We start from the raw sequence: 24,063 nt of genomic DNA, 5'->3' as shown, positions 1-24,063 counted from the left end.
CTGAAATTACATTTATTGATATGCAAACGCAACTGAGAAAGTAAGTTGTGAGGACACAAAAAAATTGCAAACTTAACCCATCTCACTTTAAATCCACTTATATTTGGCATTTCAACCCTTGGAAAAAGACATTGACTGGCCACTCTGTCTGCAGTTCTCAGAATCTTATAAACTTTTATCAGTTCTCCCCTCAGCCTCCACCACTCCAGAGAAAACAACTCAAGTGTGTCTAATCTCTCGTTTAGCACATGCCCTCTAATCCAGGGAACATCCTGGTAAACCCCTTTTGCACCCTCTCCAAAGCCCCCACCATCCTCCCTATAATGGGGTGACCAGAATAATGGGGTGAAGCAGTACTCCAGATGCAGCCCAACTCGAGTTTAATAAAGCTGGAACATAACTTCCTTACACTTGAACTCAGTTCCTCAACTAACAAAGGTAAGCATGTCATAAGCCTTTTTTAGCATCCAATCAACATGTGTAGCCACTCTCGGGGAGCTATGGACTTGTGTCTCAAGCTCCCTCAGCACATCACACTGCACATCAACACTGCTGAAAGTCTTGCTATCAACAGTGTATTAACGCTTTGCATTTGATATTCCAAAGTGCAACACTTCACAGTTGGCTGGGTTAAACCCCACCCACCATGTCCTACCCATAATTGTAACACACCCATATCCCACTGTATTCTTTGCTAGTTTTCTATGCTATCCACAACACCTCCAATCTTCATATCAGTTGCAAACTTACCAATCCCTCCATCTATAATTTCATCCAGATCATTTACACATATCACAAACAGCAGAGATCCCTGTGGAACACCACTAGTCAGAGGCCTCTGGCTGGAATAAACCTCTTCAACCACTATCCTCTGTCTTCTATGGGTGAGCCCATTCTGAATCCAAACAGCTAATCACTGGTGATCCCATGAATCTTAATCTTCTGCATGAGCCTACCATGAGGGACCTTTGTCAAATGCCTTACTGAACTCCATGTAGACAGCATCCATTGCTCTACCTTCATCAATGGCTCATCACAGCTGTTCCCCGTGAACTCTCCCTCGTTCACTCATCATTTGCCCTGCTCCAATTTAATACTCTCCTGCAAGGTCCGTACTTATCCCTATCTACAACTATCTTAACCTTTAAGGAATTCTGATCACTGTCCCCTAATTGTTCTCCACTGAAAGATCAGTCAACTGGACAGGCTGATTATCCAACAACAGGTCCTGTAGGGCCCCACTTCCTGTTGGACTATCCACATGTTTATTTAAGAACACCTCCTGGATGCACCTAACAAATTCTGGCCTGTCGAAACCTCCTGCACTTAGGAAATCCCAGTCTATATTAGAGAAATTGAAGCCACTCACTCCAGCAACTACCATTTTCACAGCTCCCCTAATCTCTCCTGGCAGCTATGGGGGCGAGGGGGCATCTGTTGTACAATTGCAAAAGAGTAATTCCACCTTCCTCCTCTTTGCGTTGTACCCATATAGATTCAGTGAATTAGTCCATTATGTCCCATCTGAGTGCAGCTGTGGTACTGATTAACAGCTCAACATCTCTCCCCCTCCCTTTACCTTTTCCTCTATCTTTTCTAAAACATCAAAAACTTTGAATATTAAATGTCCTGTCCCTCCCTACTGACTCTCTGTTATGGTCACAAAACATAGTTCTATGTACTGATCCATGCTCTGTGTCCATCACTCATACCCTTGATACTCTAGCAAATAAAACACACACTTCAACCTAGCAACACACACAAAATGCTAGTGGAACTCAGCAGGCCAGGTAGCATCTATGGAAAAAATGTACAGTCAACATTTTGGGCTGAAACCCTTCGGCAGGACCCGTATTTTTTTTTCCATATATGCTGCCTAGCCTAGTGGTACAGAGCCAACAACCTGTCTCTGAATGTGAACAAAACAAAAGAGATGGTTGTTGACTTCAGGAGGACACAGAGCGACCACTCCCCGCTGAACATCGACGGCTCCTCGGGAGAGATCGTTAAGAGCACCAAATTTCTTAGTGTTCCCTTGGCGGAGTATCTCACTTGGTCCCTCAACACCAGCTCCATAGCAAAGAAAGCCCAGCAGTGTCTCTACTTTCTGCGAAGGCTGAGGAAAGTCCATCTCCCACCCCCCATCCTCATCACATTCTACAGGGGTTGTATTGAGAGCATCCTGAGCAGCTGCATCACTGCCTGGTTCGGAAACTGCACCATCTTGGATCGCAAGACCCTGCAGTGGATAGTGAGGTCAGCTGAGAAGATCATCAGGGTCTCTCTTCTCGTCATCATGGACATTTACACTACACGCTACATCCGCAAAGGAAACAGCATTATGAAGGACCCCATGCAGCCCTCATACAATCTTTTCTCCCTCCTGCCATCTGAGAAAAGGCTCTCACGACCAGACTATGTAACAGTTTCTTCCCCCAAGCTATCGGACTCCTCAATACCCAGAGCCTGGACTGACACCTTGCCCTATTGTCCTGTTTATTATTTATTGTAATGCCTGCACTGTTTTGTGCACTTTACGCAGTCCTGGGTAGGTCTGTAGTCTAGTATAGTTTTCTCTGTGTTGGTTTTTACGTAGTTCAGTCTAGTTTTTGTACTGTGTCATGTAACACCATGGTCCTGAAAAACATTGTCTCACTTTTACTATGTACTGTACCAGCAGTTATGGTCAAAATAACAATAAAAATGACTTGACTTGACTTCCTCAAGCATTTTGTGTGTGTTGCTCAGATTTCCAGCATCTGCAGATTTTCTCTTGTTTGTGACACACTTCAACCTGTCCATCTCATTCTTCCTGTTATCTTCCTCCTGCCTGTTCTTAGTGGTCATTGGGATATTGAAATAATTTTTTGAACAATAGAGGCATCAGGGATCTAGAAGTCCAGTATACATCTGTCACTATCTTCCTATCTTATGAAGCAGGCCCACAGGCAATGGCTTATTCCAGCTGTTACTTATGTTTTTCTGAATGAGAAATGTTTAAAAGATGGTTTAAACAATGTACGGTATAGAACAGAAGAAAACAAAATGTAAATGGTGCAAAAATAAATTACATTTGGATTCAAATAGGTTATGCCAATGATAGACTAATAAAAATGGGGATGTCAGGGGTAAGTTTTTCACAGAGAGTGGTGAGTGCGTGGAATGTACTGCTGGCGAGGGTGGTGGAGTCAGGTACAATAGGGTCCTTTAAGAGTCCCTTAGATAGATACATGGAGCTTAGAAAAGTAGAGGGCTATGCAGTAAGGTAATTCTAGGCAGGTTACAGAGTAGGTTACATGGTAGGCACAACATTGTGGGCTGAAGGGCCTGTAATGTGCTGTAGGTTCCTATGTTCTATAAAATTTTCTGTGGAGAAGCAGCTTATTGGTGTGATCCATAACAATCAAGAACTACTAAGAACAAAATAAGGGATGTAACAAAAGAAAAATTCTATTGCAGAACTTTAGTATAATTTCTTATTATTGACACGTTCCAGAATGATGTGAAATTATGTATTAATGATGAGTGGAAATACGGTCAATATTCAAATGTGTATGGATCAAAGAAATATAATGACCCGCTGGATGATAACTAGTTTACTGTGGTATTATGAATGAGTGTGGGCCTCTGCAGTTGGAGTGTGCAAGCAATAATTCATAATTTTGTGGTATTGTATGGACAGAACCATAATTTGCAATACTAACTTCAAAATGCTGACCTTTAATGCAATTAAAACAGCATTTTGATTATTCTAACGTGGTTTGTGTGAATTGCATTAAGTGTAGAACCTTCACTGGGGAGCTACACAGAAAAGTTTTCTCAGCATTCTCACTGATGTCAGCTTCAGCTTTGCTGATATGATATTTGCAGCCGGCTCTTAAAAGGCATCCCATAGAATGTAGCACTTTGGCATAACGAGTAGAGCTGTTGCCTACAGCTCCAACAAGCTGAATTTCAATCCTGTTCTCTACTGCTGTCTCTGTAGTTTGATTATTCTCCCTGTGACTGCACAGGTTTCTCCCAAGTGTTCAGTTTCCAACACACACCTTCTGAAATATGTGTTTTGGTAATATAAATTACCCCTAGTGGGTGGTAGTGAGTGGTAGCATCTGGATGTAGTTGAAAGAAATGTCAAGAGAATAAAATGGGTCACGGTAGGATTAAGGTAATAATGGATGTGTAGTGGATGACATATACTCAGCTGCTTCTCCCTGTGACTATGACTGGTGTTTCTACTTCCTTTTGCCACAAGTAATACTTCTTCTCCTAGCAATCAAGATCACTAGCAGCCTGAAGAACTACAATTAATTGAAAGATTTTGTTTAAAAAAACTCCTAATATGGCAAAACTTCACTGGTAACATCGATGTGTCATTTTAGTGAACTTATATTGATAAATACAAACATTAATAAGTAAAAATATGCTAAAATAAACCTGATTGTGTAAGTATTTTCATCCTTATGATAGCCAGATTGTTAACACAGCTTCATGAATGTAGTAGCAGGTCTCCGTTAGTCTCAATAGACCATGGATTTGCACCTTGGAAAGTTTCCAGGGCACAAGCCTGGGCAAGGTTTTTTTTTTATGGAAGACTGACAGTTCCCCAAGCTGCAAATCTCCCCTCTCCACGCCACCGACATTGTCCAAGGGAAGGGAAGCTTCATGGATAAGTATACATTCAATGGCCACTTTATTAGGTATATATGTACATCAGTTTGCCAATGCAAATATCTAATCGGCTAATGATGAGCAAACAACTCAATGCATAAAAACATGCAAATATGGTCAAGAGGCTCAGTTGTTATTCAAACCAAACTTCAGAATAGGGAAGAAATGTGACCTAAGTGACTTTGACCGTGGAATGATTGTTGTGCCAGATGGGCTGATATGAGTATCCCAGAAACTGCTAATCTCCTGGGATTTTCACATACAACAGTCTCTAGAGTTTACAGAGAATAGTACAAAAAACAAAAACAAAGAAGAAAATCCAGTGAGCGGCAGTTCTGTGGGTGAAAACGGCTTGTAATGAGAGAGGTCAGAGGAGAATGGCCAGACTGGTTCAAGCTGGCAGGAAGGTGACAGTAACTCAGATCCCCACACGTTACAATAGTGGTGTGCAGAAGCGCATCTCTGGTGCAGAGGCCAGAATAAAACAGTGGTGGGGGGTGGGGGGGGGGGGCAGAAACACAAGTTGATAGGTGAAAGGTCTAGGTGAGGGGGAAGGTTGGTGGGTGAGCCAGCATCTGCAGGATCTCTTGTGTCTCATCTTCAAAAGATTCCAAACTTAGATGATAGGTTAAAAGTATGAAAGAGCAGCAAACTGTTGTAATATGTTTTTGACTGATGGAAAAATCAAAGGAATCAGGCATTTAGAAATAAATAACATTCATGGAGTTTCAATAATTGTAGCTATTTAAAATCTATATTTATGATTGTTTTCCAAAACCTGTTGCAATATTCTAATATAAAAGTGAACTATGGAAAATAAAAACAATGGTCTAAATATTTATCAGTAAATACCAATAGTGCCAATGACCACCTGAGCAGTTCCAAACTCCCACACACGATTTCTGTAGATTTCCTGCTACTACTCCCGTGTTTGACTCCTCGTGGAGTTAAGTGGCTGGGTGAAGAATAAGTACCAGTCAATCCGTGTTATTGAGTTTTGTAATTGAGTTCATTTATATGTCTTTTTTATTTTCTTTAAGTGGTTAAAATTTTTAAATGAGCCATTTCAATGAGATTTAATTGTCTCTTTAATTTTCAGAAGTTGTTGAATATCTTTGCTGTCTGAGAGAGCAGCAAACATTAAATCTGTCTGATGCTTTTAGCAGAAGCAAAAAAAAAAGATTTCAGATATGAAACCTAGAATGACAGAATGCTGGAACCTACCAGGCAAATCGGCATCTGCGGCAGCAAAGGATGTAAGTCAAAGTTTCAGGTCCAGGGTGGGATGACAGAGGTCATGGGTTAAGGGTGAAAGGTGGGAGTTTTAAGGGGAACATGAGGGGAAATTTCTTCACTCAGAGGGTGGCGAGAGCGTGGAATGAGCTGCCAACATAAGTGGTTCAGGTGAGCTTGATTTCAACGTTTAAGAGAAGTTTGAATAGGTACACAGATGGGGGGGGGGGGGTATGGTGGGCTATGGTCCCGGTGCAGGTCGATGGGAGTAGGCTGCTTAAATAGTTTTGGCGTGGTTTAGATGGGCTGAAGGGCCTGTTTCTGTGCTGTACTTCTCTATGACTCTAAGTCCCTGCATCAGCACTGAGATGGAACAGCAAAGATTGTCAATATATTATATAGCAGTATGATGAGAGATAACCAGCCCCTGGTGTAGTGGCATCCACACTGGGCTTCAAGACGAGTGGTTCCAGGTTCGAATCTGGCCAGCTCCTTACATGCTATCTATCTGTGCTCAGTTGAGCACTGAGTTAGCAAATCGGTTTCATAAAACAAAACAGACAAATGCTAAGAGAAATGGCAAGGTTGCTGCCCAAAAAGGAACAACGAACAACACACGTGATGAGGGATGTAATAGAGGCCAGTAGGTGACAGCTTAGGATGGGATGACGACAGATGCAACCGGGTGGTGGGGAAGGATTTGGTGATGAACAAAGGGAGAAGAAAACTAGATGGACAAGCATGAAATGTAGTAGACTAGTTGGGAAGAGGCGCAGTGAACTAATTCCTCATTTGCAGGGGAAGTGCCAGGGAACAGGAAGGGTTGGCTGGGGAGGGATGAGCAGAAAGCAAAAAGGAGTGGAGAGGTGAAGATGTGACAGGTGCTGAGATCACGTTAGAGCTGGCAGAAATAGTGGATGTATTCAGAGGCCAGTCGGTGCACAGTGAATTTTGTTGGCGTTCTGACTGCTGACAGGGGAGCAGATGTGAGGGAAATGGAGGAAATATGTATGAAGACTCCATCAACCATGGCAGAGGGAAGCCATACAGAAGCTCCAGAGTGGAAGTTGTCACTTTGAGAGCAGATGCGGGAGAGACAGTGAAATTGAGAAAAATTACAGGATACAGGATGAGAAGTGGGAAATAAGCATAGAAAATTACAGCACAGTACAGGCCCTTCAGCCCACAATGTTGTGCTGATCTTTTAACCTACCGTACTCTTAAGATCAATCTAACTCTTCCCCTCCACAGAGCCCTCCATTTTCCTATTATCCATGTGCCTATCTAAGTCTCTTAAATTTTCCTAATGTATCTGCCTCTACCACCTCCCCAAGCAGTGTGTTCCACACACCCAACACTCTCTATGTAAAAAGATTACCTCTGACATCCCCACTAGTCACCTTAAAATTATGCCCTCTTAGCTTAGCTATTTCTATCAGGGGGAAAATTCTCTGGCTGCTCACTAGACCTATGCCCCTTATGGTCTAGCACATGTCTATCAAGTCACCTCTCATCTTCTTTTGCACCTATCTTGTCCCAAGATATGTTCTCCAATCCAGGCTGCATTCTGGTAAATCTCCTCTGTACACTCTCTAAATCTTCCACATCCTTCCTAAAATGAGGTGATCAGAAATGAACATAAAATACCAAGTGTGGTCTGAACAGGCTTATATAGAGCTGAACATTACCTCGCAGCTCTTGAACTTAATCCCCCAACTAATGAAGGCCGCAACATCATATGCCTTCTTACCAACCCTATCAATTTGCGAGCCAGCTTTGGGAGATCAATGGACATGGACCCCAAGATCCCACTCTTAAGAATCCTGCTGTTAACCCTGTATTCTGCCTTCAAATTCGACCTTCCGATGCGAATCACTTCACATTTGACCGGATCGAACTCTGTATAGTTGAGGTGCTTACAGGAGGTGGTTGGTTTATAGAAGATGTTAGTGTACATCTCCAGAGATGGAGGCAGGGAGATGCAGAAGAGGTGTCAAATATGGTCCAGGTGAATTTAAGGGCAGAATGAAATTGGTGGTGGTAAAGGTGATAAAATTGCCAAGTTCTGCATGACTGCAGGAATTACAACCAGTGTAGTTTTTGATGTAGCAAATATAGAGCTGATAGTTTTGCCAGAGTAGGCTTGGAGAAAGGACTCCTGCATGTAGACAACAAAAGGACCCAAGTAAGTGCTCATGATTACCTCTTTGATCTGCGGAAAATGGGAGGAAGTGGAAGGAAGTGAAGTTTCTGAGGTTCTGCAGAATGGACGGGAGTACTTGTGGAGGGGAAATGTGTTTAAGAAATTACAGCAATTGCTTCAGCATGAGAGTGCAGCCTATCTACTGTCAAAGCATTTCAATGTGGGTTTATAGTAAAAAGACTCAGCATCCAATAGGAGCCAATTTTCTGCAGGAAGTTCATGGCACAGGATCAGCGCAAGTTAAAAGCATGTTTGGTGGACAGGTAACCAGTCAGCCTGGATTAAAGACTGGGGTCACATTTTATTTTGTCTGGATCAGCTAACCTATGACAATCTAATGACTAAGTTTAGCATTCTGAACAGGGGCTATTTTGACATTGCTCTGAACATTTTGGATTAAGAGAGAGTGTTGACAAAGCAGCTCCAGGTTCCTTGCATAGAGGCAGAGCTTCTGCTGTAAACATTATTTTCACTCTCAGTTATAATACTGCTTCAGTTAAAGGTTTGTGGGTTTAAACCCTTCTTCAGAGATGCAGGCTGGAAGTATTGAGCATTTCTGCACTGTCAGAAGTAATGTTCTTTGGGTAAGTTTACTAAAGCCCAATGCTTCTGTATAAGTGGACATTAAAGGTTAATCCTTCTGGTGTAACCAATTGTAGCAGCAACTTGAACAAACCAATGCTGCTGCTGGTGACTCCATGGGCAGTTATCCTTGTATAAAGCACACTCCAATAATTATGTTCAAAAAAGGTCAAAGAAATGTACTCAGTTCTTTATTAGCAACAGACAAAACACACAGTTTTGAAGTGATGAAACTTACGATACAGAAATTAGCAATATTAAACATACTTAGGTGGACTTAAATGAAGTTAAATAAAGTTAAGTGATTTCAAGTGCGGTTAAGCAAAGTTAAGTGGTTAACAAAAGATATGACAACCGTCTGTCCTCAGCTCTAAAACTGTCCAGAACAAAGCATGAATACAAAACTAAACCCTTTGGTTTTACCATGCCTCCAGCAATGTAACTAGTTACCGTAATAAACATGATAAATGCGCAAATCAGAATCCAATGCAGATAGAATCCAAGCAACACATGCAAAGTGCTGGAGGAAGTCAGCAGACCAGACAGCGCGTATGGAAAAGAGTACAGTCGATGTTTCGGGCAGATAGAATGATATTGAACCTGATTCTGATGTTAATCATAGAGTCAACTTCATCAGGAGTCATGACAATTGTACCATATTCCTCACACACTATATGATCTCACTAAAATTGAAACTGGTTTCTTGTTTTCCTGAAAAACAGCAGTGATTGGCTTTCATTAAGGGTTAATTGGCTGTGAGGCACTTTGTGACTTCCTGATAATGTGATAGGCTTGATAGAGCCATATGTTGTTTCTTTCAAGCTGGGCTGTTTCAGGTTTAATCTAATGAAGGACAGATTGAGGTACAGATTCACATTTATTCAATTGTTTGGTTAATCGTGGGTGTCTCTGAAATTGGTACTGATCAATTTAAGGCAGTATTTTATTGCATATCCTTACTTTTCCACATTCTTTCAATATCTTGCTATATGACCCATCACTCTGAAAACACTATGCGAATTTCCATGTGTACATTCATGATAATCTCTTTTAACCCATCACAATCTCTACATTGCCAGTTATTGTACTATGACATGTAATACTACTTGAGCAGAAAGTTCTACAGCCCCAGCACAAACCCCATTTCCTCACCACTGATTCACTCTCTCTGGTAACTGAAACAGACAGTTCATAATCCTGTTATGACATTTCACCAAGGGTAGGTTTCAGACCACGTATCCATGACAACATCAGGGCTGTCTGTTTTCCCCTCAATAGGTATGCTCAGTTCCATCCATGTTCCTATTAATTTACACCGGCTTCTGGTTAAGAAACACTTTGTTATTTAAGTACTTTAAAATCTCTCCATGCTTTTAACCATCTCTAAACCTGCAATGCTCCCTGTCTGGAATGGTTGGATATATCCGGGCTCCTCTAATTCTTGTGTCTTTTCCATCTCTAGTTCTCTCCACCTTTGATGCAGTTCTGTCAACTGCAAGGCCCAACCTTCAGTTCTCTTTCACCAAACATCTTTATCTCTCTACTCCTTCAAAACCTACTTCTTCCCCCAAATGTTGCCACCTTCTCCCATATCAAATCACACAGTCAGGCAGATATCACCAGTGGGTAACAGCAGGAGTTCAGCGGAGTTCCTGGCCATGGGTTTCCATCAGAACTTTCATTAATCATCATCCTGAAGTCAGAAGTTTATTTCTCTCTACACAAGTGCTGCCTATCCTGCTTAGTATTACTAACATTATCCGTTTTTCTATGATTCAGATAACATTAGACAGGTAGCTTAGTAACAGGGAGAATGACTTATTGGGGTAAAGTGCAAAAACTACATACAGCGAAAACGTGCAACCTGAGTGTTCAGCATGTGCACCGGTTCTTGTATGTCAATTGAAAAAGGTTTATTCCGGGGAGATGAAATTGCTGCTGTTCACGTTGGCCGGGCTGTAAAGCACCTCCGACCACTCGCTGCGAGGGGGTACGTTTTCTCCGCGCGATGCTGTCGACTTTCCATTAAGGCTGGTTAGATTTTACACTTGTTGCACGAACGTACGCGTATATTCAGGAAGCTGCCGGGTGTTAATTCTGCAATCCGACAGTTTGCGAGCAGGGCTCTCTCTCTCCCGCTATGCACAGATTATTGCTGCGGTACACATTCCACTTTGGCTTTTCTGAAGCACCGGCGTGTGTGTCGCTTCTGCATTCTGACGTCAAGGATGTTTTACGCTCCCTTCTTTCCAGGGGTTCGTGTTAGGAAGTGATTGTTTTCAGCTCCGACGGAGCCAGTAGTCACCTCTCATTGAGCCGGTTTGCTAGAAGTCCTTGCTGCCGCCGAGCCCATGATCTCCCCTGCCATGGTTGCTGCTCACACCTCGTCCCAATCTTCGGCATCGGCGGAATGGATTGCGTGCCTGGATAAAAGGTAGGAAAATGTAAGCGGGGACTCTTCAGCTCCGTAAAAGGAATGGAAATCATGGGAAGGGGGTTTCTAAGTCTAAGGCCACTATGGATTCTCTTGCTTGTGAAGAAAACGAAAAAAGACAATGCAGTGATAACAAAGAAGTCTAACGATGCTGGAATTGCCCACCACGCACCGAGACTGGAAGACGATTAAGACACCGAGGATAGCTATAAAGGTCATTCATCCGTCTCTGAATAATATTCATGCCGTATGCAATACAGTACAACGCTACTTTCTCTATTTCCGACATCAAACCCGGTCAGTTGTTTAATTCGAAACACGGCACCGACGAAATAGTTTTTTTTTTGCATGATTGTATCAGGAGCCAGATAGCATGCCAGAAGCATCGAAGGTCTGTATATACTTAAAAAAATGCGACACCTGCTATCTTTGCCAACATCAATTTTGGGGAATTTAGTTGACTGTGTTCAAAATCGAACCACATGTAAGAATCAGGTTACACGAGTTTGATATCCGATTCCACCAGGTTTCTGCGGAGACCAATGGTGAAGAAGCAATTTAAATAGGAAGTGCAGGCCTGTACTTTCCTGCACAAGCGATGGGACTTATGCACTATCAGTGGAAAATATTATTAGTGTTTGGGCTGATGAGAATTTTAGTTGTTAATAATGCCACGCGATGTTCTCTTAATAGGTAATTCAGGATCAATCTTAAAATAACTCCCATCTTTTTTTTAAGTCACTGTCACAGTAAAATAATTATTTGATGGCCAAGGCCTGATCGTGATGTAAAGACACCTGAAGAGATTTTTACTATATAGGTACCATGTTAAATGTGTTTGATTTAAAAACACTGGTGTGTATATTAGTGTTTATCCATGTGACAGTAATTCCCAATTAGCTGGCACTGAATATTTTCCAGCAGATAAGTGGAATTTTTTCTGTTTTTGTATGTGTGTACAGTAGCATGTTGTCAGGGAATCTTGCTTGAGGACTCTCAAGTCCCTTTGCACCTCCGATTTCTGAATTCTTCCCCGTTTAGAGAAAATTACTTAATGGTCAAAGCCTGACCCTGATGTGTAGAAATGTAAATGATTTTTTTTAATTATACAGGTACCACGTTAAAATGTGTTGATTTGAAAACACGCTGATATGTGTCACTTCTTTGCCCATTCTCACAAAGGCATCAACTCCATCATCCACATCATTGACATATAATGTGGTCACGCTGCTGTCTGTGAGGAGTTTGTACGTCCTCACTGTGACAGTGTGGGTTTCTGCCTGGTGTTCCAGCTTCCTCTCACAGTCCAAAGACTGTACAGGTTGGTTGGTCATTGTAAATTGTCTTTTCTGATTGGCTGCCGGTGACTACTGGTGTTCTGCAGGGGTCAGCGCTGGGACAGCATCTTTAGTTGTTTATTGAGATACACCACAGAATAGGCATTTCCGGTCCTTTATAACCACTCTTTACCTCTTGCCAGTCAGCCAATCTCCTATCTATGCCAGTAGCTTTCCTGCAATGTCATAAGTTCTTGTGAATGATGGGATTGATTGTTTTGTAGCCATGTTTGTGGATGATACAAATATAGGTGGAGGGACAAGTTATTGAGGAAGCAGGGAGTCTGCAGAATGGCTTAGACATTAAGAGAACAGGCAAACAAGTCACAGATGGAATACAGTGCAGGGAAGTGTATGATCATGCACTGTGGTAGAAGAAATAAAGGCGCAGACTATTTTCTAAATGGGGAGGAAAGAATTCCAACAAATTTGTCAGGCAAGATTCCCCTTAAGGAAACCATGCTGACTTTGACATGTTTTATCATCGACTTCCAAGCACCCCGAAACCTCATCCTTAATAATGGACTCCAACATCTTCCTAACTACTGAAGTTGGCCCATCTGGCCAATAATTTCCAATTTTTCGCCTCCCTTCCTTCCTTAAAGTGTGGTGTGACATTTACAATATTCCGGAACCATTTCAGAATCTAGTGCTTCTTGGGAAAATAATCGTGTAATTCTTTTACAGTAATTTTACACCAATCCTATTTTATTGTTCCCATTTCTATTGGTCTCTCCTCCACCCCTAATTTCCCAGAAAAGAGAACCTTCAATTTACTCAAGTAAGCCAGATTTCCACAGTAATTTTCCCTAGTTGTGGTACCATTTGTTTTTTTCCTATAGAAACTGTAAAGTTCTGCATATAGTATCAGCTCAAATTAATTTGTGTCACTTTTACTTCCAAATTGATTCAAATCCTAACCAAGGGGCTAAATCCATAATATAGCTATATTTTTAAAATGTGAAGCAGAGGGAATGTGATTTATTGTTTATGAATACCATAAAAATGCCACTGATCCTTGCTTTCTTTGCTGAGTACAATGTCAGCTGTGGCTCTTATCTGAGTTGTGAGTTCATGTTCTGCTTTATGATCCCGAGGACATAATTTAAACTGATGTTCCAGTGCAGCCCAGAAAAGATGGTCTTTTGAATAAAACATCCTAGATGGATATAAAACCTTTATGAAATGATTCAAAATGGAACAAAGGAGTCTCTGTGGTTTTCTGTTCCTGTTAAGACTTTGCTTCACAGTTCACCCCGAAGCATTTCAAATCATAGTCAGGGACTTCATCAGGCTTGTCTGAATTACCTTCAATTACTATCAGCATTTAGCCAGCGGAACCAGGGGTCCCAATATACTAGGCTATCACTATACTATTATAAGGAATGCATACCATTCCATTGCCCAGACCGCTTTTCAGGAAATCTTATCACTTAGCTGGCCGTCTCCTCCCTGCACACCAGCCCCAGAGATTAGGACAACAAAGAGGTGATCGAAGGAGGCAGAAGAGTGGATGAGAGTTTGCTTTGAGTCGATGGACTGGGCTGTGTGGACTCTTCAGGGGATCTGAATAAATACACCACGGTTGACCCAGACTTCATAAAAACAGTTGTAGACAAGTGTGTCCCCACAAAATCATTCAGAGTCCTCCCCAGCCAGAAGCCCTGGATGAACCACGAGATCCACAATCTGCTGAGGACCAGATCAGTGGCAGTGAGGTCTGGTGACCAAGTAAGATACAGGAGGTCCAGGTATGATCTCGGGAAAGCTATCTCACAGGCGAAGTGGCAGCTCTGGATTAAACTTGAATCACTGAAGAATGCGCGGCAGGACTTGAATGCTATTACCTCTTACAAAGTGAATCCAAGCGACGTAGGTGACAACAGGGCTTCACTTCCAAATGAACTTAATGCCCTCTATGAGGGGTTGCTTTGACCAATGAAGCATGGAGGGTCCTTCCTGTTGACCCTGTGATTTCAGTTTTGGTTGTTTAGGAGGATGAACCTACGGAAAGCATCCAGCCCAGATGGGTACCTGTCTGAGTAGTAAAGGCCTGTGCTAATCAGCTGGCTGGAGTGTTCACTAATACTTTAAACCGCTCGCTTTAACAGTCTGAGGTACCCACCTGCTTCAAGCAGGCTTCAATTATACCAATGCCTAAGAAGAACATGGAAACCTGCCTCAATGGCTACCATTAAGTAGCACTTACATCCACTGTGCTGAAGTGTTTTGAGAGGTTTGTGAAGAAACACATCAACTCCTGCTTGAGATATATCCACTCCAATTTGTCTACTGGAAAACAGGTCCACTATAGATGCCATTCCATTGGCTCTTCATTCAACCCAGGTGTAGCGGTTACTTGGAAACAAAGCAAAACCACTGAGAGACTGAGTATGCAGGTAGACACTGTATGATGTGCTTCCAAAATAACAAACCAAAAGAAGTGCAATTGATCCTTTATTACAAAACCAGCAAAAATGATATTATAGCGATTTTTTAAAAAATCTACAAACTAAAATTGGCCGTATAACAGTTAGTGAAGTTAAAGTAACTAGCATTTAAAGTGGTTAACAAAAAGATACCACCTCTAGCCCTAAATAGACTAAACAACTAAGTAACCACACGTGTAAATATGTAACCATATTAATTTGCTTCTACCATGCTCTAACCCATGTGACAAATTACCCATAAAATACAATACAGACAGAAAATAGATACATGACTTCTGTACCTGGAACTTCTGGAAATGAAGAGATGCAGACACCAGAATGCTCTTTATTGACTACAGCTTGGCATTCAGTACTATCGTCCCCTCAAAGCTAATCAATAAACTTCAACACCTTGGCCTCAATGGCTCCTTGTGTAATTGGACCCTCGATCTCTTCACTTCAGACATCTCCTCCACAATCTCCATCAGCACAGTTGCTCTACAAGGCTTTGTGCTTAGCCCCCTACTCTACGCGCCTTGCACTTATGACTGTGAGGCTCCAATGCCATATTTAAGTTAACTGACAACACCACTGTAGTTGGCTGAATCAAATGTGGTGACAAATCGGCATATAAGAAGAAGATTGGAATTCTAGCCGAGTAGTGCAATTTCAACAACTTCTCACTCAATGTCAGCAAGACCAAGGAGCTGATTGTTGACTTCAGGAAGAGGAAACAGGAGGACCAGGAGCCAATCTTCTTCAGAGGATCACAGGCGGAGAGGGTCAGCAACTTTATGTTCCTTGATGCTGATCTGATCTGAGCTGGGCCCAGCAAGTAAGTGCAATTATGAAGAAAGCACGGGAGAAAAGATTTGGTATGACATTTAAAACTTTGACAAATTTCAGTTGATATGTGGTGGAGTGTATATTGAGTGGTTGCATCTCGGTCTGGTATGGAAACACCAATGCCCTTGAATGGAAAATCATACAAAAAGTAGCAGATATGGCCCAGACCACCATGGATAAAGCCCCTCCCACCACTGAGAAAATCTGCATGGACTGTTGTCACAGGAAATAGCATCCATCACTAAGGACTCCCACAATCCGGGCTATTCTCTCATCTTGCTGCTGCCATCAGGAAAAAGATACTGTAGACTCAAGACCCACGCCACCAGATTCAGGAACAATTATTACCCCTCAACCATTGGGCTCCTGAACCAGATACTTTTTAGTTTCTTGGATTTACTGAGTATGCCCACAAGAAAATGAATCTCAGGGTTGTGTATGGTGATATATATGTACTTTGATAATAAATTTACTTCGAACTTAAATTTTGAATTTGTACAAAGAAGCTAATGCCTACTCTACATTACTTGACATTTCAAAGATACTTTATTGGATTAGAAAGTTTTATGATGTCCTAATGCTACAAAATGTTTTGTAGAAATATATTTTGTCTTTCATCAATACAATGACACTATTACAAAAACATTGCATGTCCATTTACTCTCCTCAAATTACAAACCCAAGAGAATATTGATAGTGAATAGTTAATTGCTAAAATTAATAACTTTAAATGCAAGTGCAGTAATAATTTGAGTCATATGCCTAGAATTCAGCTTCATTGCCATACTAAGAAAACAATAGAAAGTTGAAGAGCAACACAAAACCTGTTGGAGGAACTCAGCAGGGCAGGCAGCATCTATAGAAAGGAGCAGTTTGGACAAGCAGCACGTCGTATTCTGTCTGGTTAACCTCCAATCTGATGGCATGAATATTGATTTCTATAATGTGCGTTAATTGGTCCCACTTCCCCCTCCCCTTTTTTTTCATTCCCCACTCTGGCTCTCTATTTGCCTCTTCCCTGCCTATCACATTCCCCAGATGCCCCTCCTCTTTCCCTTTCTCCCATGGTCCACTATCCTCCAGTCAGATTCCTTCTTCAGCCCTTCCTACCTCTCACCTCCCAGCTTCTCACTTCATTCCCCCCATCCCCAAAATCTTCCAGCTTGTCTCCCTTAAACTTCAGCCCCCCCCCCCCCCCCATTCTGGCTTCTTCACCATTTCTTTTGCAATCCTGATGAAGATTCTCTGCCGACAACAATGGTTGTTTATTCCTTTCCATAGATGCTGACTGATCTGCTGAGTTCCTCCAGCATTTTGTGTGTGTTGCCCTGGATTTCCTGCATCTGCAGAATCTCTTGTGTAATAGAAAATTGAAGGAGGTTCTCAGAACCTTTGATAGATTATTTAAAAATAAATCAGCTGCTGTGTCACGCTGGTTATCCTCGGCCTCTCATATTTACTGATCATTCTGGACCTAATATTATAGAAGATGTTTTCAGAATGGGTTCAATTTTACATTCCTAATATAAATAATTATTGTGCATCAGCATGTGGATGTTTTCTGTGACTTATTGGGAATTTTCATATATTGAAAAGACTGCATGTATTGTGGATTTCTCATTCCATCAGTACAATATGATAGTTGTTTGACAAGAAAACCTACTGCAGAAGTGTCTTGCTTTGTGATGTTCTTGATTTACTTCAGTAAATAAAGAAAATTTGCTCTATAGGTCAAGGCAGTGATTTGTTTTTTATGATGTTTGTTGGTTTTCTAGATTCCTGAACATTGTTTTGATGTTTACTATCCTTTTAAGAAACATTTGCGATAGGAAGTTTTCACATTATTAAGTGCGTATACAGTACAATAGCAAGGAATTAATCAGGAAAAATATAGTCTTTCTTCACTTTCAAACTTAATGCTGAAGCAGTAAAATTATATTTGCAATACAATTGATTGCAAATATACTCAGTGTCAGTAAAATGAAAGAGCTGATTGTGGACCTCAGGAAGAGTAGAACGAGAGGTCACGCACCAATGCTCATAGAGGGATCAGAAGTGGAGAGAGTGAGCAATTTTAAGTTCCTGGGTGTCAAGATCTCTGAGGATTTAACCTGGTCCCAACATATTGATGCCCCTATAGAGAAGGAAAGGCAGAGGCTATATTTCATTTGGAGTTTGAGGAGATTTGGCTTGTCACTTAGGACACTTAAAATCTTCTACAGATGTACCGTGGAAAGCATTCTGACAGGCTGCGTCGCTGTTTGGTATGGGGGTGGGGGCTCCTGCACAGGATCGAAACTACATAAAGTTGTAAAATTAGCCAGCTCCATCTTGGGTGCTGGCCTCCATTGTATCCAACAGCTCTTCAAGGAGCAATGTCTCTGAAAGACAACATCCGGTATTTAATACCCCCCAACACCCAGGACATGTCCTCTTATCATTGTTACCATCAGGTAGGAGGTATAGGAGCCTCAAAGCACATGCTCAGTGATTCAGGAACAGCTTCTTCCTCCTCCTACCATTGATTTCTAAATAAACATTGAACTCATGAACGCTACCCCACTTTTATTATGTATTTCTGTTTTTGCATTATTTTTAATTTAACTATTTAATATCCATACTATATATACTTTTACTTTTCCCCCTATATTATCATGTATTGTTCTGCTGCCGCTAAGTTAACAAATTTCAAAACATATGCCATTGATATTACATATAGAACCATAGAACATTACAGCACAGAAACAGGCCTTTTGGCCCTTCTTGGCTGTGCCGAACCATTTTTCTGCCTAGTCCCACTGACCTGCACCTGGCCCATATCCCTCCATACACCTCTCATCCATGTACCTGTCCAGTTTTTCTTAAGTGTTAAAAGTGAGCCCGCATTTACCACTTCATCTGGCAGCTCATTCCACACTCTCACCACTTTCTGTGTGAAGAAGCCCCCCCCTAATGTTCCCTTTAAACTTCTCCCCCTTCACCCCTAACACATGTCCTCTGGTTTTGTTCTCCCCTAGCCTAACCTGATTCTGACTGGAAATTTCCAAATTGAGCACTCCAAGTGCTTTGATTTGAACTCTATGTAAGTGTTATTAATTGACAACTTCTATGTGTTTGATATTGATTGCAGTTTATATTTATCTGCAAAATCAGGTAAACAATAGAGAAACTTGGGGTTTGAATAGTTTATTGGAAGAGTCAAACCAATAGACAAGTAAGTGTATTCAATTCAGGATAATGAATGTACAGTGCTCACTGTAGAACCATCTACAGTATGTTAGAATATCTATCAACTCCTTGATAGTTTAAAATAATATGGATGATTCTCTTAATTTATCTTTTATGTATAATAAAAGATAAATTAAGAGAATCATTAGGGTTTAAACACCAAAAATGTTTCTTGGCGCGGATAGAAAAAGCTCTGTTTCTCTATTGTTTTCAGAGCTGAAATCCTCTACTTACAAACATGTCAATCAAAAATTAACTGAGGTTGCTGTCAGGTAATACTTAACTAGTCCATTTCAACATATGGACCTGCTACAATAGTGAACTGTGTTGGTTGGCAATTAATGCACTATTTAGTCATCTATGTAAGACGAGTGTAGCCTGAAAAAAAATATAGGAAAGTATATCTACCTTTGAGGATGTCTTAAGGCGGAAATCAATGACTTATTATATTCTTACAACACACACAAAATGCTGGTGGAACACAGCAGGCCAGGCAGCATCTATAAGGAGAAGCACTGTTGACGTTTTGGGCCGAGACCCTTCGTTAAGTTTTTTGTTTGGAAAATTGGAAATTTGGAAATTTCCAATCAGAATCAGGTTAGGCTAGGGGAGAATAAAACCGGAGGGCATAGGTTAGGGGTGAAGGGGGAAAAGTTTAAAGGGGGGCTTCACACAGAGAGTGGTGGGAGTGTGGAATGAGTTTGTCCTGATGAAGGGTCTCGGCCTGAAACGTCGACAGTGCTTCTCCCTATAGATGCTGCCTGGCCTGCTGTGTTCCACCAGCATTTTGTGTGTGTTGCTTGAATTTCCAGCATCTGCAGATTTCCTCGTGTTTGCTCATTATGTTATTCTTGATCATGTGTGTTAGGAGAGTAAAGGGTTAAGAATTTGCAAGGTCATTTGTAAAGGATGGTTGGAAAAGGAGAGTGGAGAATGTTTATAAAAAGTTTTAAAACAAAATAACATACCTGTGACTGCTGTTATTATGGTAATACTTCTGTGGTCTAAAAAGGTAACTTTATGGTGACCTCCAAGATGTTTGTTTATGGATTGTGACTGTAGTACCGCTGAACATCAAGAAAAATAGTTAGACTAACATGGAGGAGGTAGTTCATTGCCTGTCACCTGTGTCGTGAGAATATTATTTAGCATTTATCACTACATGCCGAAATGTTATTTAGATTTTGATATATATGGACTGCTTCAATTTTAGAAAAGTTGGGACATTGTGTAATCCTCTTCAAGCGTCCCTTGTTCTGATCTTGTGATAATATTTAGTCCTTGAATGCTGCCCTGGAAATTACTATAGTGATATCCTTGGGCTGTGCTGACTGACCTCTATCAACTGTAACCGTCTTTCTTTGTGCGAGATTTAATTCCAGTCATTCAACTTGATGCCTATTACAATAATTTTTACCAGGCTCCCAACCTCACTTGGTGAAATGTTGCGATGTGGTCCTGGTGAAATCTGAACAGGGTATTAGTGAGCAATGTATTTGCAAGTGCCATTGCATAGCATTGTTGATGACAATTTCCATCGTTTATCTGAAGGCAAGTTGCTTGATTGGAAGGTAGTTGGTTAAAATGGATTTGTCCATAATGAGGCTGTTACAGTGACTTGGGTTAAATTAGTCCACTATCTGTAAAAAGTTGATACGTTCTCCACCCTGTAACCACAGGGGTGTCCTCTGAGTATGCTAGTTCCCTTTCACAATTGAAAGGTGTGTGTTGCTCGGTTAATTGGCCACATGGGTGTGATGGGCTAGCACAGGTTCAATGGGTAGGAAGGGCCTGATACTGTGCTGTATCCTTAAAACATCCAAAAACTTATTGTTGAGACTAAGACAAACATACATAATTTTAAGTTACCAGTGTTGTACAGGAACAATTTGGCTAAAGCTACAGCTTCTCATGGACAGTAAGTCTTCAGTTCTAAGGCAGGATTCATGTTTGATCTCCTAGCCTTTTTAGTACACTGTGGTATTAGGTCTATTTCTTGCATTATTTGGAGTAATACATAATATAAAAATATATACCGCATCTAACACATCATTCTCCACAACTTCCACCATCTTCAACAGGATCCTACCACCAAGCACATCTTTACCCCCGCCCCAACTCTCTGCTTTTCACAGGGATCGTTCTCTCCATGATTCCCTTGTCTATTCATCTCTCTCCACCAATCTCCCTCCTGGCACACATCTCTGCAAGCGAGAGTATGCTACACCTGCCCATTCACCTTCTCCATTGCCTCCATTCAGGGCCCCAAACAGTCCTTCCAGGTGAAGCAACACCTCTGTTTGGATTGTCGATTGTGTCTAGTGCTCCTGATGTGGCCTGCTCTGCATTGGTGAAACCCGTCGTAAATTTGGGGACCGCTTTGTCGAGCATCTCTACTCCATCCACCAAAAGTGTAATTTCGTGGTGGCCAACCATTTTAATTCCAATCCCCATTCCCGTTCCATCATGTTGGTCCGTGGCCTCCTCTTCTGCCATGATGAGGCCTCTCTCATGGTGGAGGAACAACACCTTGTATTCCATCAAGGTAGCCTCCAAAGTGATGGAATGAACATTGATTTCACATTCTGGTAATTTTCTTCCTTTTTTCTTTCTCCCTTCCCTTTTCCATAGTTCTTAACACTGCCTTAAATCACCTGGACAATACAAACACCTGTGTCAGGATGCTGTTTATTGACTATAGCTCAGTGTTTAACACCATCATTCCTACAGTCATGATTGATAAGCAATGGAACGTGGGCCACTGTGCCTCCCTTTGCAACTGGATTCTCAACTTCCTAACCGGAAGACCACAATCTATGCAGATTAGTGATAATAACCCCTCCTAAGGGCTCGTTGCTTAGCCCACTGCTCCTCTCTGTCTACACCTATGACTGTGCAGCTAGGCACAGCTCAAATAGCAGCTATAAATTTGCTGATGATACAGCCATTACTGGCAGAATTTCAGACGGAGATGAGAGTGAAGGCGGAAATGAATGAGATATGTCAGCTAGTTGAGCGGTGTCGCAGCAACAGCCTTGCACTCGGTGTCACCCAGGACATGCCAACTTCTCGTTGTTACCATGAGGAAGGAGGCACAGATAGCTGAAGGCACACGCTCAGTGATTCAGGGGCAACTCCTTCCCCTCTCCCATCCAATTCATGAATGGACATTGAACACTACCTCACTGTTTCTGTGTTTGCAATATTTTTAATTTAACTACTTAATATTCATATACTTACAGTAATTAATTTATTTTTTCCCCTGTATTATCAGGTATTGCATTGTACTGCTGCCACTAAGTTAACAAATTTCATGACATATTCAAGTGATATTAAACTTGATTCTGAACCTTTCCTCTTCCATTCCCCACTCTGACCTCTTAACTCTTTGCCTTACCTGCCTACCACTTCCCCCAGGTCCCCTCTTTCTTCCCTTACTTCCATGGTCCACTCTCCTCTTCTAAAACATCTTTTCTTCTGTCGCCCTTTACCTCTCTCGCCCACCTTTTTATTCTGGCATCTTCCCTCTTCCTTTCCATTACTGATGAAAGGTCTCGGCCGAAACATCAACTGTTTATTCATTTTCATAGATGCTGCCTGACCTGCTGTTTTCTCCAGCTTTTTGCATGTGTTGCTCTGAATTTCCAACATCTGCAGAATCTCCTGTGTTTATTATGTGGGGTGAATCATCTTGGTTGAAAGACAGACTTCTGGGATGGTGGGCCCGCGGAGCCCAGGATGGATCGCCCATTTGCCACTTCTGGCGGAACATGGTTACAAATTCTTTGGTCAAAAGAATACAAAAGCTACAAAAGCTTTGATACTTAGTTGCTGGGTCTCACCATTTTTCAGCAGAGGAAAATTCATAAATCCTCTTGCTCCCTGGGTTCAAGGCCGTTCATGAATACATTTGCCTGAAGGATTGTGGGATTGGTTGCCTCTCGTACCCTGCACCGAATTAAGGTCTACCTCCTGATTTGACTGCAATAACAAAGAAAGTGTCATAGATATGCAGGCTATGGGGCAATATAATGTGCTGGTACTGATGACCCTCAGTGCTTTATGGGTATCCACTAATAAACAGCTCTATCTGTTCAGAGACAAACTTGTCTATCTTCTTTTAGAATGGTGACTTATTATGGTGACAAATGAGAGGAATTTGAAGACTTTAGAGGAGACAGAAAAAATAGTTTCATGTTAGTAAGATCTGAATGGCATATTATAGGGACTCTGGATATTTTGGAGAAGAAATTTTCTTCTCAGTCATACCACAAATGTTTCAAAATTAGAAAACTAATGAGTAAAGCACCATCGCACTGAGAAACAAGTCTCATGGTAAAGTAAAATATCACTTCACCAGTGCTTATTTTATAACAGTCTCATCTCAAAGTCAAAAGGTTTAAGGTTCAAGTTCAAGTCTAGAAACTTGAACAGAGAAATCTTGGTTTTCAGTGCAGTGATGTGAGGAAGGAGAACCACATTCTCAAGAGGTGTTGCTTCTGAGATAAAATTAGGCCGAGGTTCCATCTGTTATGTGAATGTAAAAGATTCTGTTCCATAATTTTGAAGGCCAGGGAAATTACTATTTGCCTCCTAACCAATATTTTCCTTTAATCAATATTTAGAACGTAGAAAACCTACAGCACAATACAGGCCCTTTGGCCCAGAAAGTTGTGCTGAACATGTCTCTACCTCAGAACTACCTAGGCTTTACACATAGCCCTCTATTTTTCTAAGCTCCATGTATCAATCCAGGAGTCACTTAAAAGACCCAATCGTTTTCTCCTCTACCACCATCACCAGAAGCCCATTCCATGCACCACTCGCTGTGTTTTTTAAAAAAAAAATTACCCCTGACATCTCCTCTGTACCTACTTCCAAGCACCTAAAAACTATGCCCTCTCGTGCTAGCCATTTCAGCCCTGGGGGAAAAGCCTCTGACTATCCACATGATCAATGCCTCTCATCATCTTGTACCAGGGCCTATCAGGTCACCTCTCATCCTCCGTTGCTCCAAGGAAAAAAGGCTGAGTTCACTCAACCTATTCTCATAAGGCATGCTCCCCAATCCAGGCACCATCCTTGTAAATCTCCTCTGCACCC

General features: G+C 41.5%; 1 protein-coding gene across 5 annotated transcripts in view; it reads left to right on the top strand.

Annotated features, from left to right (window-relative positions):
• The first annotated feature begins 5,822 nt into the window (after positions 1–5,822).
• The window catches only part of rapgef4a (Rap guanine nucleotide exchange factor 4a), a 271,696-nt gene continuing 253,455 nt past the window's right edge, over positions 5,823–24,063 (top strand). For 2 of the 5 annotated variants that reach the window (XM_073047210.1, XM_073047207.1), the window contains exon 1: positions 10,730–11,120. In XM_073047210.1, coding sequence (XP_072903311.1) covers positions 11,038–11,120 — 83 coding nt within the window. In that variant the 5' untranslated portion in view covers positions 10,730–11,037. Of the gene's footprint in view, positions 5,925–10,728; positions 11,121–11,446; positions 11,512–24,063 lie in introns of those variants that run through there. The other 3 variants (XM_073047209.1, XM_073047211.1, XM_073047214.1) reach the window with 3 other exon arrangements.

This window comes from Hemitrygon akajei, chromosome 5 (assembly GCF_048418815.1).
Source record: "Hemitrygon akajei chromosome 5, sHemAka1.3, whole genome shotgun sequence".
Lineage (NCBI taxonomy): Eukaryota > Metazoa > Chordata > Chondrichthyes > Myliobatiformes > Dasyatidae > Hemitrygon > Hemitrygon akajei.
This window is presented reverse-complemented; position numbering and strand designations above follow the sequence as displayed.